The sequence below is a fragment of the Fringilla coelebs genome (assembly GCF_963513975.1).
Source record: "Fringilla coelebs genome assembly, chromosome: 17".
In the NCBI taxonomy this organism is placed as follows: Eukaryota; Metazoa; Chordata; class Aves; order Passeriformes; family Fringillidae; genus Fringilla; species Fringilla coelebs.
Window position 1 is genome coordinate 14,795,490 of NC_140043.1, and position 17,498 is coordinate 14,812,987.

At 48.3% G+C, this 17,498-nt stretch overlaps 1 protein-coding gene across 1 annotated transcript in view; it reads left to right on the forward strand.

Moving 5' to 3' along the window:
- GLT1D1 (glycosyltransferase 1 domain containing 1) overlaps positions 1 to 12,723 on the forward strand; it is a 33,723-nt gene extending 21,000 nt beyond the window's left edge. Inside the window, exons 9-12 of the mRNA XM_084217545.1 lie at positions 2,719 to 2,762; positions 3,165 to 3,285; positions 6,519 to 6,617; positions 11,620 to 12,723. Coding sequence (XP_084073671.1) covers positions 2,719 to 2,762; positions 3,165 to 3,285; positions 6,519 to 6,617; positions 11,620 to 11,766 — 411 coding nt within the window. The 3' untranslated portion in view covers positions 11,767 to 12,723. The remainder of the gene's footprint in view (positions 1 to 2,718; positions 2,763 to 3,164; positions 3,286 to 6,518; positions 6,618 to 11,619) is intronic.
- Positions 12,724 to 17,498: the final 4,775 nt, after the last annotated feature.

Genomic DNA, 17,498 nt, shown 5'->3' on the forward strand with positions numbered 1-17,498 from the left:
TCAGTGGCCAGAGCTCACCAGCCCAGGAGTGAGAATAAAGGGGGAGAGTTCCACAGCCCAGGAGTGAGAATAAAGGGGGAGAGCTCCACAGTTCAGGGGTGCCAATAGAGGGGCACAGCTCCATAGCCCAGGGGTGCCAGTAAAGGGGGAGAGCTCCACAGTTCAGGGGTGCCAGTAAAGGGGGAGAGCTCCACAGTTCAGGGGTGCCAGTAAAGGGAGAGAGTTCCACAGTTCAGGGGTGCCAGTAAAGGGAGAGAGTTCCACAGTTCAGGGGTGCCAGTAGAGGGGCACAGCTCCACAGCCCAGGGGTGCCAGTAAAGGGCTCCTGCACTCCTGGGGGAGCAGCTGCCAGGCTTTTCCAGGAGCAGACACTGAGGCAGCCCAGCCTCTTCCTCACTGCTTCACTCCATCCCAGGGGGGAGTTCTGACCAGAAAAACCAGCAGAATACTTGGGTTTGACTCTTGGCCACTGTTGTTACACCTGTGGGGTTTTAGACACTCACAAACCTCTAAATTGTGTACTTTTGCAAATCAAACACTAGCAATGCCCATTTCAATAGGAATAACTTGGAAGTGAGCCTGCCAAATGTTTGGGAAGGCAGCAGTTGCTGTCCAGGAGATGTCTCCCCAGGCCCTGCTAATGAGGTTTTGGTGCTCCAGGTGCTGTTATCCCTGCTCCCACCTCTGTTCACATGCAGCACTGGGTCCTTGCTCATTCCAGCTGCGCTCTGGTGCCATTGCTGGGCTCAGACACAATTCACAGCTGCCAGCAGGTGCAAAAGGAGGCTCAGCTCCTGTCTGGCACCAGCAGCAGGGACAGGGCTGGAGCTCACCAACCCAGCCCAGCTCCTTTTCCAGTCAGAACCTCAGAGCACTAAAGCCTGGGATAAACTGGGGGGTTTTATACATCCCCATCTCAGAATAATCCCAAAGTTCTGCCTCTGTCCTGACTCTTCTGCTTCTGTGTGCTGCCTGTGGAACTTTGTGCTGAAGTTGCAGAGGTAATTGCAGGGCTTTTGAGAAGGAAATCAGAGATCCTGCAGCACAGGGCTGGAAAAGGCAGCCTGAAGCCCTGGTTCAAGCAGGGAAAGGGTCTGAGGAGGCAGCTGTGTCCTGTGAAACAAACTCTCTGCTGCTTGAAGGAGGCTGAAAGCTTCCCTGGCTCATCTGGGTAATGTGCTCCCTCTGTATCAGTCTCATCTCTGATTCATCCCCACATCAGCCTGAAAACTTGCAGGCAATTTCTTTATGAAAAAAACAAATACAGGCTCAATAGGCAAATAGGAATCTCTATATTTTCTCATTCAGTTTTATTCTTTGCAAATTTGGGGACATAGGATTTTATTGTTAAAAGCTGTTGTTACATTTTTATTTGATCTGGGCTTTTTCCCACGCTAACACACAAAATGATTGGGAAGTGAACTGCTGTGGAAGGCAGATCTGGAGCAGGTGTAATGAAGCTGTGCTTTAGAGTCAAAAGATGCACTTGCTGCCTCCAGTGAGGATTTTATAAACATTTCAGTCGTCTTTTTAAATGTGCTTCACTTTTTCACAAGCTAATGAGTTTGCAGACCAGAAATAGCCCAGTGGCAGGGCACAGGCTGCATCAAGGGCTGAACCTCCTTAAAACATTTTCGAGCATATTTCTCTCCTGGAACCAAAATATTGCTGAAGGAGAAAAATCCATCTCAGCTCTATTGGTATTTAGCTGTACTCTTCTTATTCACATTGCTTCTCAAACCACAAAAATCTTAAGAAAATCAGTGCCACCATCTATGAAGCATGTAATTTTTATTGTGAATATTAAAAGCCCGTACAGTAAGAGTATATTAATTAAGAAGAGAAAGAACAAAGGCCCCCACTCTATTTTCTGCTGTACTTCCATGAGATGATCTCTTTGCTGCCATAAGATTATATTCTGTTCCCTGGATTTTCTATGCCTGATTGTCTCAGGTGGTGCACTTGAGGTAATGTTGCAGGACTGAGGCCTGTGTTATGTAAAACTTTCTCCATTTGTCTCCACTTCCAGCTTTCCTTTTGTTCATTCCTATCATGAAATCTGGAACAGCAGCTAATTTTCAGCAGCTCCAGATTCCAAGAATAGGAGCTTATGAAACTTAAAAAAATTAAAAAGTTAAGGCCACAAAGCTTTAAAGTTTTGTTTAAAGCATTCAGCTTCTTCTCAGAGCTCCTTTTGGGTTTTTTACCCATGACAGTTATTTACTGGGGGTTAGAATTATGTGTTTATTATTTACTGGGGTTGGGAATTTTGTGTTTGTTATTTACTGGGGTTAGAATTTTGTGTTTGTTATTTACTGGGGTTGGGAATTCTGTGTTTATTATTTACTGGGGATTAGAATTTTGTAATTGTTATTTACTGGGGATTAGAATTTTGTGTTTATTAGATTTCCAACGAGTCTTTCTGCCAGAGCATGTGAGCAGCATCCCTGTGAGTGTCTCAGTTGCAGCCAGGCTGCTTCCTGAGCCCTCTGGAGCCCATTTTTACTCAGTGAGTACAGGGACAGTCCCTGGGCACTTCACCCACCAGGAGCTGTCACACCAGGCCTTTGCCACAACTGAGTAACAGATCTGTGGGATGATTTTAAAGCTCAGCATTTCAAGTACTTTAGATGAAAATGTGCTAAGCTTTGTTTATTCCTCTGGGTGTTTCCAACATGAGCTGCAGTGCCACTGACCTCTGTGTGTGCTCCCATCCAGGTTGATCCCCTTTATACCAGTGAAGTTAAGGAGAGAGTTCAGAGGTAAGGAGCTGATGTTAAACCTGCTCTGTGCTGAAGGCTGGCTGCCCCTTTTAAACCCTGTGAATACAACTGAGGGTCCGTGCACAGCTCTGGGACTGACAGACTGACAGGCTGTTGGGGTCCTTTGGCAGGGAGCAGCCTCAGACCAGGAGTTGCAGGCACTGACAGTTTTGGGATGAGCAGTGTGCTGATGGTTTGGGTTAATCCCATCTGACTGACTCTGGTTTGTGTTCATTACTGCCAGAGCCGTGGGAGGGTTTGGGTGGCTGCAGCATCCCCAGTCCCACCCTGCCAGGCAGGCAGGGCAGCTCTGAGCCCTGTGCAGGCTCAGAGGGGTGGCAGGTCCCAGTGCCCCTCTCTGGGGTTCCACCCCTCAGGGCTCCCCTCTCTGTGTGGCTGCAGGGCCCCCGGGGTGCACGTGCTGCAGGAGCTGCCCCAGCCGGAGCTGCACGCTGCCCTGCGGAGCTGCCTGGCCCTGGTGAACAGCTCCAGCTCCGAGGGCATGTCTGCTGCCATCCTGGAGGTAAGGCACCTTCCTGGGCTCAGCCTGAGCCTCACCCCAGCCTGGAACACCTTCTGTCAACCTCCTATGGACACATTTCAAAGCTACTGAAGGCACAATTTAAATATTTCTTTTTTCAAGTGTTAGCAATTGAGGTTTTCTTCCCTTGAACTGACAGTTTGTTATGCTTTCTCTATTTATTTTTAAAGGATAGAAGGTAATTTTATCAATCCTGCTAAATTAACGACGCAGACCTGAGATAGAAATCATTCTGATTTCCTGGAGTTGTCACTAAGCTTGATTCAACACCCACTTCCTTATAATGCTGCTAGAATGGACTTTCATTTATTTTTACATCCCTTCAAAAAGCAATCTAAGAGCTGTATTTGGTTATTTAATTCTGAAATGATTAATGAATGAATGACACGCTCAGTTAATCCTTTTGCCATCAGTATTGAAAATTAATAACCAGTTTTATTTCCTACCTGTCAAAGTAGGGCACTGCTTAGTATCAAGTGCTTTCTCAGAAAAAAATAAGTGCACTTGAAGTGGAAGTTCTTTGGGCAGATGCCTTTCATGATTCCATTTGTTTGGTGGGTGCTGAACGTTGGTTCATCATGAGCACAGAGATTATTGCACCATTTGTATGTGGTTATGGAATGTAAATGAGCCTCCATTTCTGTTTTACTGAGTTGCATTTCCAGCATTTCCACTCATCTGAGAGTGCTCAGGAGTAAGAACCAAGGGAGCATCACAGGAGTGAGGCAGGGCAGGTGCTGGTGGGACAGCACAGTGCATTTCCAGCATTTCCAACATGCCCTGCTCAGAGGTGGCAGCTGCTCCTGCACAGCAGTTCCTGCCTGTGACATGTCCCAGCCTGGGGCTGTGTCAGGCCAGGCAGGCTGGGGTGCAGCTGCAGAGCCCTGACCCCAGTGGGGTTCTGTCACCTCCTCCTCACCAGCTCCAGGCTCCCCTCAGGGCTGTCACAGAGCACTTGACCAAAACTCACCCTGATTCATTTGCCCGGAGTGCCAGGGGTGAGACAGGAGCCAGGGGAGCCAGCAGGGCTCTGGGGAGACACAGCAGAGCTGTGAGCTGGGTCTGGTACAAACTGTGCAGGCTCAGGGCTGGCAGGACACTGGGGCAGGTTCCAAAGGGTTTGGCTTTGTGTTTGTTCAGGGGGATTTGAGACAGGCTGATAAAACACCTGCTGGGAACACCTCTCTCTCCCAGGAGTGGCAGTCCTGGACAGTGAATTCTTTCCTGGGATAGCCAGCAGCAGGAAGGGCCATCTGCTGAGGTCCTGTGAGATAATAAGGCAGAAAACTCTGCATAAAACTCTTCTGGTCCTAGGCTGGAGAAAACAGGCTGGAGTTTGGAAATGCAACTCTCATTGTCCTCAAAGTTCAGCATTTAACAAGGTCATGAATCTGTAAACAGTATTTCAGAGAGAGATAAATATATAATAGATAAATGAGATAAATGTCTAATCCCATCTATCCCACCTGCCTCGAGGTAGGAGAGCCAGGAGCCATCGCTAATGACTCTGTCAGCTGGCTCTGAGATCTCAGATCTGACTGGAACTGATCTGCTTGTGTTTGGCATTTGAAGAGGAGAAAACAAAACATTAGAGCAGGCATTAAAAATGCATCTCTTGCTCTGAGAGCCCGGAGTTGTGCAGGTTCCTGGGCACAGGGGGTGGGAAGGGCTGCACTGCTGGAAGGTTTCTGTGCTCCCTCTGCTCCTGCTGACAGCAGGGTTTGCACTCCAGCACCATTCCCTCTCCCTGTGCTCTCAGGAACGCTCCAGCTGCTGGGAACATCATTGCATTCTCGTGCTTTTACCAACAAGAAGCCAATTTGAAGTGGTAGAAAAGGAGGCTGGACAGGCTCTGCTGTGCTGGGAGGCACAATAATCCACTCTTGGCCCACATGTGCAGCACCAGCAGTGTGGAATGACAGCCAGAGCAAGCTATAAACCACCAGAGATGAGGGGATGTTCTAAAGCAGTAAAATGGAAGAGCCAACAAGAAGCTGCATGTGCTAGAAGGAAGGAAATGAGAGACAGTGCAGGAGACAGAGTGCTAAACAAACCCTGCCTCTGCTCTGTCAGCCCTGGATTGCTGGGTGGAGATGCTTACAGGGGAACGTCCCCACAGCTTCAATTTCCACCCTGCATCCTCCTGCAGGAGCAGCAAAACACATTTGCACTCAAAATAATGTAACAAAACAGATGGCCAGTGGACTGAAATGTTGTTTGATGCTATTATTCCTGGAAGCTAGGTCAGTAAATTATACATCTTTTCAACAATGCAAATGGTTCTTTTTACTGCTTGGAAATAGTCTAAGTATCTAAATTACATTTGAAGCCACTTCTTGCAGTAATTATTTACAGCCCAATCCATTTGGTTAGGGCCAGTGGCATAAAGGCAGCCCTGCATCTGAAGTCTTTGGCCATCTGTTCTGCCTTCAGTAGCTGGAACTCACTGGTACCTGTGCATTTGGGGACCTGAAGATTTTCTTGTGTGGCAGTTCCTGCCCTCCAAGTCTGAGACAGAACAAATATCTTTCCCTTTAGAGTTTGGAAATGACAGAAAATTAAATATAAACTTCAATCAGTCATGAGCTCTGTAGCTTCATGAATGTGTCTGAATGACCCCAGATAATCTGGCAGTTTCTGACACAAAGTGTAGAAGAGTTTTTATCATTAAGGGCTGTTATTTTTAGCACTGGCTGCTGCAAAGCAGATGTTTGTGCCAGGGCTATGGAAATGCTATGGTCAGACTAATACACCTGCAGTGGTGATTTAAACAGTGCTTTTCTTGGGTACTTTAAATTATTAAAATGTGTTGCTAAGTCCCAGCAGTCCCTTCCTGTACCTTATCAGCCTGGGTGTTTGTATGAAACAGACTGAAGATTTGGGGGAGGGAATTTCTTCCTCATTTGACACTGTGCTAATTACACCAAATGAATATTTCTGCTTTTCTGTCAGTGCATCTCCAGACTGCCCAGCTGATCCACAGTGATTGAAGCTCAGACCCAGAGCAGCAGAGCCGAGTGCCAGGGTTTGCACACCTCAGAGCTGAGCCTTGGCAGAGCTCTCTGGGGAAGGGTATTTTTCAGTTAAAAATCTGGAGAGGTGGGAAAGAAGTTTGGGTTGTTGTTTGTGCTTTTCTTATTAAAATTGCCATTGTTAGCACCTCAAAACCCAGGAATCCTTACAAACTGTTGTTTCCCTTTTTAATATTCCTCCAGGCAATGGATTTAGAAATTCCAGTGCTGGCAAGGAACATTCCTGGGAATGCAGCAATAATAAAGCACAAGGAAACAGGGCTGCTGTTTTCAAGTCCCCAGGTAAGCACAGGCAGACCTCTGGGCTCCCTTCCTGTCCTGTGTGGCTCGGATCCTGCTCCTGGGAGCCGCCTCTGCAGTTCAGGGAGCTCGGACTAGGTGTCAGCCTTGCTGAAGGGTTTGGGAGCTGCTCCCAGGCACTTGTGGCTCTGGGCTTTGGAGCTCCCAACCAAACCCTGCAGGAGATGCTCTGCCTGTCTCAGAGCTCCCTTCAGTAATAACTGCAGCAGGAACTTGTGTCAGACGAGCTGGAGCTCGCCAGGAGAATGAGCTGCAGTTTCAGATGACACATTTTCTGTAATTTCTAGCAGGCAGTGTTAATGTAAAAGTGTATTTTTAGAGGCAAGATATTGCTCAGTCAGAGAAATTAACGATAAAATTAAGCAAAGTGTTAGGATGAAGTCTCAGGGAAGTTAAGTAAGAGTGGGAAGAGAGGGAACACTACCCATATTTAAATGCTGGAAATTTTCATTTCACCATATTTTCCTGCATTAGGGCTTTGCTGTTACATATTCATGTATGCCATGGAAAATGACTCTCAGAAAAAGATTCCCTCAGAGTTTTATCCAACTCAAGATTTAAAAAATGTACTAGAATTCACCATCTGATAATTTTGCAAAGTAGAGAACATATATTTATTTACTTTGTGGACTGTGTGATTAATGCATCCTATTAAGTTGTGTTTCTGGAAAGTGAATCCTCCTGGTTGATTTTGAAGATTTTAATAGAAAAACTCAGAGGCTGGAAATGGTCAGGAAAGCCCTTGTTTGCAGGGGAATGCCTAATCCCACTGCAGAGTTGCTGAGAAGTTGCTTCATGCAGAGGAGCTCAGAATGCCAAGCCTCAGCACTCAGGGTTTGGAGATAAAGCAACCCTTTACTCGTGCTCTTTATCTCCCCAAACCATATCAAATACAGTCTTTAAGCCACTGCACACAGTCTGCCAGAGGTTGAGGGTCACATTAGATCAAAGAAATGCAATTAAGTTTGAAGACATTTTAATTGTTGGGACAAGGGACAGTGCCCATGGCACTTAGAATGCAACCTCAGAAGATTGGTCTGAGTGAGCTGGGACTGGAAAACATTCTGGTAAGAAGTTTTTGGGTTTTTTTAACTTTGATTACTTTACACATGAAGTATCTTTTCTGCTGTGCCCTCAGATGCATCAAGTTAGTGAGGAAAAAGCCTTTAATCTACATAAGATTAAACTGTGTCCTGGTGCTTGGGAGAATCTGTCTCTGGCTGGAAGAATCTGGGCCACCAAAGCTGAGGAAGGTTTGCTGGGTTAGAAAAGGAATTTTCCTTGCTAAGTGGTGGATCCTGTGTGGTTGTGAGGACACAGCTGGGCCACAGCTCAGGAGTGGAAAGCATTGCTTCTTTCCAGTTGTTTCTGATCTGAGGAGGCTGTGCAGTACCTTGGGTAGGAGCAGTTGTCCTGCTGTCTTTTGAAAGCCAAATTAGAGGGATATTAATTGACCATTATGCAATGAGAGTTGTTTTAAATGGTGAGTGCTGCTGGCTTTTCTTGCTGGAAGTGAGCTTTTGTGGCTTCCAGGCCAGTAGGAAATGTTGTGTCTGGTGTAGCCATCCTTAACCATTTGCATTTGGCTGGAAATGGCAGAAGCCCTGGCAGTCCCAGCACTCAGGTGGAAACAGTTAATGTGGAGGGAAAGCCCTGGAACGTTTTGTTCCTGACTCTCCATCATTTGTGCACATTACTGTGCACATCACTTTGAAATCATGGGCTGATCCTGCTGCTGCTTGAATTTGCAAGTTTATGGAATATTTGACACTGAGTTAATGGGACCTGAAGTAAAAAAAGTAAGAGATAAGAACGGGGCAATAAATAATGCAAAACTGTGTTAAAAGGGAAGACACAAGAAGTTATTCTGCAGGCTGGGTTTCAGAATTATCTCTTCCCTGTCTGTAAAAGCTCTCAGAAGGACCTAAAGAAAGAGAAGGAGGCAAACAAGCTTCCAAGGCACTGAGAAGGGACAGAGCTTTGAGGGCTGGGAGCAGCAGCAGCTCTGCTGTGCCATGGAGCTTTCCTGTGCCCCCACGGGCAGCACACAGCCCAGGGCTGCAGAGCAGACAGCTCTGAGCTGGGGCAGTGCCAGCACTCAGCTCTCACCCAGCAGCCCTGGGGCACCTGGGCCCCACCTGCCCCAGGTACCTCTGCACTGCCTGCACTCCTGGCCTCTGCCTCCCTGGGGCCAGGGCTGCTCTTTGACAATCCCCTTCTTCTGTCTGCTCAGGCTGCTCTGAACTGCTTGAATTGCAGACTTACTTGCATTATATAAATAATATATTAACCATGCATCTTATTTTCATTATGTGTGAGCTGTGGCACCAGTGCAGCTCTCGTGGTAATGGAGGAATTATTCACCCTTTTTTACTCAGTGCACTCATTTGCCAGCTTTTATCTCCTGGGTACCTGTGTTTCTGTGTCTCTGCAAAATATCAGACAGGATTTATTTGAGGTACCACGCAGAGGAGTTGACATTTTCTTTAGGGATGATTGGTCAATTTACAGGAGAACACTGTGTTATGGATGTTGCTGTTGAGGAAGGCCGGTGTTTGTGTGGAGCTCTGCCATGGAAAGGGCACTGGGAGAGCTGCTGCAGGACAGGAGATGATTTGCTCCCATGTCTCTGGGTTGTGACTCACAGCTGAGCCTCGGCTCTCACCGTGTTTTGCTGCCACCTGCACATTCATTATCCCCCTCCTGGGGGGGAATCGAGGTTTGCTCAAGTGTGGATGGCCCCAGGTAGAAAGCCAGGCTATAGATCACCTCCTTCACTGGGGCTGCTGCAAGTCATGCCCTCAGCTTCTACAGCTGAAAGGCCATTTGTGGATGTGACCCCTCTTTCACCAAAACTGAAGCTACAACAAAATAGGGGAGTGCATAAATATCTGTGCAAGTATCCCAGCCACAGCAGAACAGCTGCTGGAGATGTGATCCCTCCCTGGAATCACTTCAGGTGTCACAGGCTTCTGGAAAAGCGAGAGGGAATGCTGCATTTCCTGGAAGGGCTCAGGGCTGGGCATGTCTGCCTGCTCAGGTCCAGCCTCAGCACAAGCCCACAGCTGAAATGCAAGTCCCTTGTAGTGGGGAGACACCTGGAAAATGGAGTTACTGCTGGAAACAGGCAAGCTGCTCCAAGGGTAAAAGCCAGAGAGGTCACAGGGAATGTTCCCACTGCTTCCAGGGGGATGCAGGTCCCACTGGAGCAGGAGGAGGAGGATAAAACTGGCAACTCCTTACTCGCCACCCCCTGGGATTTTTCCATTTGCTTTTTCTCTCTCCTGCATTTTCTCAAATTTTGTGCTCTGGACTCAGTTTGGCATTTTTTCCTGAAATTATCTTCAGCCCTAAGTATTGTAACTGTGAATAAGGATCTCATTTCTTCTATCATTTACATGTTTCCAAGTTTTTGTCCTCCATATCCACAATTTAAAAGAATGCTAATAGGACTACCTGTCAAGAAATGTTACATTGCTGCTTCTGCTCTTAGGTAATTTACATAAATTACTTTTAAACATTACTTTAAATAAAATCCTCCACAGGAGCATAAAATTCAAGTTGGGGATGTGGTTCAGTGGGAACAGTATTTGTTACTGTGACTTTCCATGCAACTGGATGAAGCCAGCAGAAGTCAGGTGAGACTTTCCCACTTCCCTGTGGTGTCTGTGGAGCTGGGTCAGCTCTGACAGACACAGAATCCCCCAGGGAAGGGGCTGAAATCCCAGTTAGACCAGCCCAGGCAGCTCCCCCAGCTCAGCAGCAGCACGGCTCTGATGTACAAGAAGGGGGCATTGCTCACTTGTGTGCATGAAAATCTCCTTATTCTCTCACCTGGCTACAAACCTTTGCCCACAAGGGCTCTGTGGCTCTGACTGTTTCACTTCCCTGCTGGTGGTGTGGGCAGGCAGAGCCCAGCAGGGCTCATCCCCTGCTCAGGGATTTCCCCAGCAGCGTGCCCAGGGTCACACTGCACTGTGCATTGTGCACTGCTGCAGCAAAGCTCAGCCAAAAAATCCAGAGTTCAGCCAAAGATTTCATAGCTGTGGAGGTCTTTAGGCAGTCTGTGTTCTCAAGGATGGTTGTCTCCCTACCCTGATGCTGATGTGAACTCTGCTCTCAGCTGGGCTGTCTCCCTGCACAGCTGCCAGGCTGTAAATAATGGATCTGCTCCTCCATCCTCTCTGCCCGTCCCCATGCCCTGCTCTGCACTGCCCATTGTGTGCTAACACATCATCTTCATTTCCCACTGACACCAGAGCTGCTCCTGGGCTGAACCAGGCCCTGCTCTGCACACACCTGAGCACATTTGCAATCAAGCTGAAGCATTGGAGGTTGTCTCCTGATGGGGAATTAGAGCAGCTGCTCAGAACAGATTAGTTCAGACATCAGACCTCCCTTCACGTGTCTGAAGATCACAGTTTCTCTTGCCTGGAGTAAATGAGAGGCAGAGGAGCAGGCAGAGGACAGTTGTGATCTCTGAGCTCTGGGATGTTGCCCAGTGAAGTTCAAGGGAGTAGGTGGGGTTTTTTTGGTGTTTGTTGAGCTAACCCTGCTGTGTCTGTACCTGCCCAGGTGCTGCATCCTGCTCCTACCTTACACTGTTTGTGTTGGGACTTTCTTAGCCTTACCAAACACTCACTGGAGGTGCAGCAGCAATGAGGTAAAAGCTGAGCTGAGCTCAAACATCTGATGTTGTTCTCCTTGCAGAACAGGCAATTCATTTCTAACCAGCCTGGCTTTCCACCATTGGGTAGGCAGACAATTTTTGTGTCATTAAATGTGAATTGTCTTTGATTTTTAATGTCTTAGTTGGTGGGCTGTGTAAAATAATAACTTTATAAATAAAGTATGGTACTTGACCTTGCAAAAGGACTTAGGACATCCTCATATATTGGCTCACAGTTGGCCATACCAGCTATTGCAGTATCATTAGGACCTTTGCAAAGAAATTTTAACTGATTCTTCTTTTCACCTTTTTTAGGAGTTTGTTGCGCTGTCCAAGAGTTTGATGAATGACCCCATTCTGGAAAAGGAAATTGTGACCAGGGCCAAAGACTACGTGAAGAAGCATCACTCCTGGGAGGGGGAAAGGAAAACCTACCAGAACCTTGTGCAGAGACTCCAGTGACTTGGCAGGCTCCAGCTGAGAGCAGCAGAGCACTCCAGCGCTGGGAATGGGATCAGGTTTGGGGTTCCTTGGGTCCTTTCCAGACAAACAGCCAGGAGCAGAGCTGCTGCAGCCCAGGCAGGCTGAGTTTGGGGCAGCAGGAGCAGGCAGCCCTGGAGGTGCCAGGCATTGCTGCACTCCTGGCACATCACAGGGAACGTTCTGCATCCCTGCAGCACAGCTCCCTCCCAGTGCCAGCCCCTGGCCACAGCAGCTGCACACACACACACACACACACACACCTGCTGAAGGGCAGGCTGCACAAGCAGAGGATAAATTCTGGACAGCAGAGCCTCCTCCAGGGCCCCTGAGGCAGCCAGGGCTGTTCTGTGCTGAGCCCTGAGCCCCTCCTGAGCATCCCAGCTCTCCTGAGCCTGCATTCTGCCCCTGGGACCAGGGCAGGACCTCGGCCCAGGTGCCAGAGCTGTGCCAGAGATGCTTTGTTACATAAACTACCTCTTGCTTTGCCAGTTCCTTTGGTACCTCTGTGATTTACTTATTTATTGAAAGATTTATGAGGCCTGTAAAAAGGGATGGGGGTGGAGGCATTTTCAGTTTACTGTGTGTTTGGTACTGTTTGTTCTTAGTTGTGGCTTTTCAGGATGTGTTTCAATGCAGTGCAGCAGCCTTGTCTGAAAGTGAGCCTGATCTCTGCCTAAAGTCCACACTGCTCATCCCTGTCAGCCCAGGGATCATGGACAGATCTTTGAGTCTGTAATTGGTCATCCAAGGACTTGCATCCAGAGGAAAAACCAAGAAAAGAGGGGCATATTTGTAATTACTTGTTCTTAGGAACCTGTTTGCTTTGTATGGTCTCGAGCCTGCCCCAAGGACAGCTTGGGAAATGTTTTCTGTTGATCCAGTGGCTGTTGTGTCAGATGTTTCTTTGTATTAATGAAGTTCACAGTGTGTTTTAAGCTTTCCTCTCTATTTTTGATGTTTTGCAAGGTTCTGGTACAGTAAACAAGAAAGCAGTTTGAATGCTGTATATTGATTTCTCCCCAGTTCCCTCCTTGTTTTGTGCTGGGGCTGCTCAGCACTTCAGCAGCAGCCCCCAAGGGCAAAGGCAGCCTGATTTAAAGCCCAGCCCTGCTGCACTGCCCTCTGAGCACATTCTCCTGCCTGTCCCTGGAGGCAGCAGGCAGCCCTGGCAGGCTGGGGTGAGCGGGAAGCTGGGTGTCCATCTGTCCAGCTGGGGGTTCCTGGTGCCCAGGAGGGCTCTTGGCCACTGCACACACTGCAGGGGGAACCTCTGCAGCTCCTGTGGATTTCCAGCACCACTATGGCAGGGGACCTTCACAGGGGATAAAAAAGGACTTTTCCAACTAACTGAGCCAACTTGGGGGGGTCCTGCTCCTCAAAACCTCTCAGAGATCTCTGCCAGCTCCTTTCTGATGCCCTGCCTGACTGGCTTTGGTCCTCAGCCATCCCCCTCCCCTTCCAATAGAATTGGTTGCCTTCTGAGAAAAACAGGTTTTTAAAAGCAAGTAAACAAATCCACAATGTGGCATAGAAGCCTAAGCACCGAGCTGATGGTAAGTGATTAGGAATAGTAATGATCAGAAAGCTTTTTCTGCAGCCTGATACATTTATTACTGAGCTTCAACTATAAATATATTGATCTGAAATTTGTGCTATTCCCAGCAAAACAAAATATGTTCAAGTGAGAAATTCTGCTACACCCTCAGAATGTAATTAACATATGATTTTTCAGGCTGTATTTAATCTCTAACTATGAGATGTGCATCTGGGAAGCAGCATGCTCATTTGCATGTGGTACCAGTGGCAGGAGCACAAACAGCCCCTCTGCAAGGGAGGCAGGGAGGAAATCCAGGAGCCAGCCCAGGCTGTGCTTTGGGAGCCTGTGAGGCCCCAGAGGAGGCAGCACTCCCCAGGCAGGGCTCTGAGCTCTGGCACATCCATCACAGGCTCTGCTCCCCCAGCAAGCCTGGCCAGCAACTGCAGGAATTTCATCATCATAAACTGCGCCCGGATTTATGGGTTGCATTTCACCCAGTCTTGTGTTCCAGGCCTATAAATATTCAATGAGTCTTGTAAGTCCTTGTAAGGAAAATATGAGACCCATGCAAGCAGTTTTGGGTGTAATTATCTTTGCAGCAACTTCACTCAAATGATTTTATAGGTAAGAATAATCCTTTTGTTGTCCTGCAGCCCTAATTACAGTATTTATCTTCCCCTTCAAAGCCCCACTCCTACCCAGGCAGCTTTTGAAGCAAAGCACACCTCGATGGGATGCAGCTACAGCTCCAAAAATAGCACTGGTTCTGGTTGCAGGGAAAAGCCTCCATTGTGCATCCACCCCACGGCCACTTCTGTATTCCAGGACCTTGAAACGTACTGTTAATTAATCTCATGGAGTGCATTTTGTTTTGCAATAACTCTGCCACTGAGTCCCTGGGAATGGAGCTGTACAAGGGTGCCACGGTGCTGTTCCCCTCCTGGGGACAGCCCCAGCCCTGGAATGAGGATTTCACTTGAATTATCCTGAAGCACTCCCATCCCAGTTTCCAGGCACACCTTCCCCAGCAGCCTGCCCTAGGGACCCTCAGGCTGGGCTGAGCCAGCTTTGGGCTGCTGACCATGGGGTTTCCATTTCCAGAGCCCCAGAGCTCAGCCTGGCCACAGGCAGCTGCTTTCAAGGTTTGCTAGAGCCAGATCAGGACTTAAATGGGAAAGAAAAACATTAAAATGTATTTGGGGGGATTTAAAAGTATTTGTGCCTCTTCTGCAAATCACTGGCCATCAATTTGTCCCAGTATTACCCAAATGCTCCCTTTAGGATTAATAAATGCACAGGCACTTCAGTGTTCATTTCCAATGCATTTTCTCCTGTCTCTTGGGCTCATAACTCCTTCTGCCCCTTTCTCCCCTCAGTCTTTTTAATCTTCAGGTCAGGAATCACTCCCCATGAAAATAAAGAAACAGTTTTGTCAAAGGCTTGTCAGAGGAGATGGGTGCTTCCATGTGGAATTCAGTCATTTAATGGCTCAGTGGGATCTCAGCATTTTTTTTCATTAAGTTGTCCAAAGTAATTTCATCACTCCAGAATTTATTTCACTTCCACCCTCCCTTGCCTGCTTGGTCCCAGCCCAGTTCCTTTCATGTTTGCAACTCAAACCTGGTGTAAGAGCAGCCCTGTCCTGTCCCAGAGCTCCTCAGGCCCTTTAATTCTGGCACAGAGCAAAACCCTCCCTTCCAGGGCCTTCATTGCACTGGGATTTTACAGAAAGCAGCAGCTGCTTATTAAAATGAAAAGTCTCACAATATAGGAGCAAACTGTAGTAAAAACCACGACTCCTAAAGTTTTAAGAAACAGTTTACATTTTCCAAAGGGGTGGGTAATCATCTGCAATTTAATTCTCTCTACATGAAGCATATTTTCACCAAGTAATTATTCCATCTCATTCCTATGACATCTCTTTTAAGTAGCAAATATGGAGGGCACTTCAAATCTCGCATCCTTTCCAGAAAATGCAGGCCAGCATTTTTGTCCAGAGCCTGAAAAAATGACCCTAGAAATTCAATTTCCCCAGAGCATCGCCATTAAGCTAATTTAAAACATGTGCTTGAAATTAAACAATACATTTTAATTAGACCAGCAGAGAACATCTGGGCACTGAGAAATCAAAGTTGTGGGCACCTGACCTGAGAGAGCATTCACCCCCCTGGGCACCCTTTAACCCTTCCTGCTCCAGAGCAAGCCCTGGCACCCCTTTGATGATATTTTAATGTGCTTCTTACACACAATTCCTATTTCTGTGCACTTCAAACCTGCTCAAGAAAGCCCAGCCACAAGTATAACCTTGCCAGACAGAGGTCACTTATTTCATTTGTCTGATTCAGTCAAGTTTCATCACTCATTGAAACTAAATGCTCCTCTACTGCTTCGAAAATGAATCCCTGCCCCTGAAAAGTCCCACTGTTATTTCAGTGGCTTTAACAAAGTGAACTGAGTTACCAGAGCTCCAATTTAACCTGAGCAACACAGCAAAAGCTCACAGCCTGAGTGTGTGCTTTGCCATCCTTACAGCTCCCAGCTTCTTCCCAGTTTGGTTGTTTATTTTTGCTTTTAAAACCAGGTTTAGGTAAGAATTCACTGTAAAAATTCCATCAGTCCTGCTTGTCCCAGCCTTGGCAGCTTGCACTGCCCACCTGCCCCAGCTCCAGGCTGCCTCGGGCCAGGATGGTTTCAGAGGCAGAAATCTGCACCTTTTTCTGTGTGACAGCACAGCACAGCCAGGGGCAATGCACAGTTTGATTAATGCCCATTTTCTGGAGCAGGAACATCAGTGCTCCATTCTGAGCATCCATCCTCCCCTGACACCCCTTCCCTGTTCCCATCTCTGTGAGCCCAGCTCTGCTCCCTGGGCAGCTCTAGAGCCCCGCTCAGAGCCTGCAGTCAGGCTGGTTGTGCTCAGCCTCCTCCTGCCTGCATCTCACCCTGCAGCCCTGGAGCTGCTCCCAAGGCCCCTGGAGCTCTGTCTGTCCGTCTGTCACCTGCTGCATGCTCAGTCCCTGCTCAGCTCTGTCTGTCCGTCTGTCACCTGCTGCATGCTCAGTCCCTGCTCAGCTCTGTCTGTCCGTCTGTCACCTGCTGCATGCTCAGTCCCTGCTCAGCTCTGTCTGTCACCTGCTGCATGCTCAGTCCCTGCTCAGCTCTGTGTGTCTGTCTGTCACCTGCTGCATGCTCAGTCCCTGCTCAGCTCTGTGTGTCTGTCTGTCACCTGCTGCATGCTCAGTCCCTGCTCAGCTCTGTCTGTCACCTGCTGCATGCTCAGTCCCTGCTCAGCTCTGTCTGTCCGTCTGTCACCTGCTGCATGCTCAGTCCCTGCGCCCCAGCTCCATCAGAGCCCTGTTCTGTCCCTCCCACAGCTCACACCTTTGTCCTGCTCAGCAGCAGAGGGAACAGAGCAGCAGGACGTGCTCAGGGCAGGCTCCCAGGAGTGCTCAGGTGATGCTGTCCCCCAGGGAACCCTCCTGGCCAGGGCAGCCCCACAGCCCCAGGGCAGCTCTGGGCTCCCTTTGCAGGCAAACCCAAAGATGAAACCGCCCAGGAGCAGCCTGGCCCTGCAGGGCTGGGAGTCACAACAGGTCCAGTGGCACCTCCCTGCAGTGTCCCTGGGCCACCTGATGTGGAACAGCCCCTGCTCCAGTGCCACACTCACAAACACTGCCCTGCACACCCATCAGTGTGCCTTCACACTGCAAGGTGCTGGGAAAACTGAAATTTAATCATGGGCAGCAGGAAAAAAAAAAAAAAAAGGCTGGAGATGAGGCTGGCCCTTGTGTGCTGCCCTTTCAGGAGCTGTCACAGCACAGAGATGCTCCTCTCCCCTTCCTGGTGCTGCTGGCAGTGCACTCTGCCTCCTGCCAGCCTTTTGGGAATGCCAGGAGTGCCCCAGAGTTACCTGTGTGAGGAAGGGCAGAAACCTCACCTCCCCCCCGAGGAGGATCAGGTGCCCCCTCCTGGGTGCTGGGGAGGCTTTAAAAGCAAATTGCAGCACGATATTTGCTGGGGAAGACTGGGGAATCTGGTGTGCTAGTGGGAAGGATTTGTGCAGCAGCTCTGCTTTAGAAAGTTAGACAAAGTAAGTCAGATTATTCCTCAGGGAATAAAATAATTTAAAAAATCATTTTAAAAAATATGTTTTATATATAAATATGATAAAATA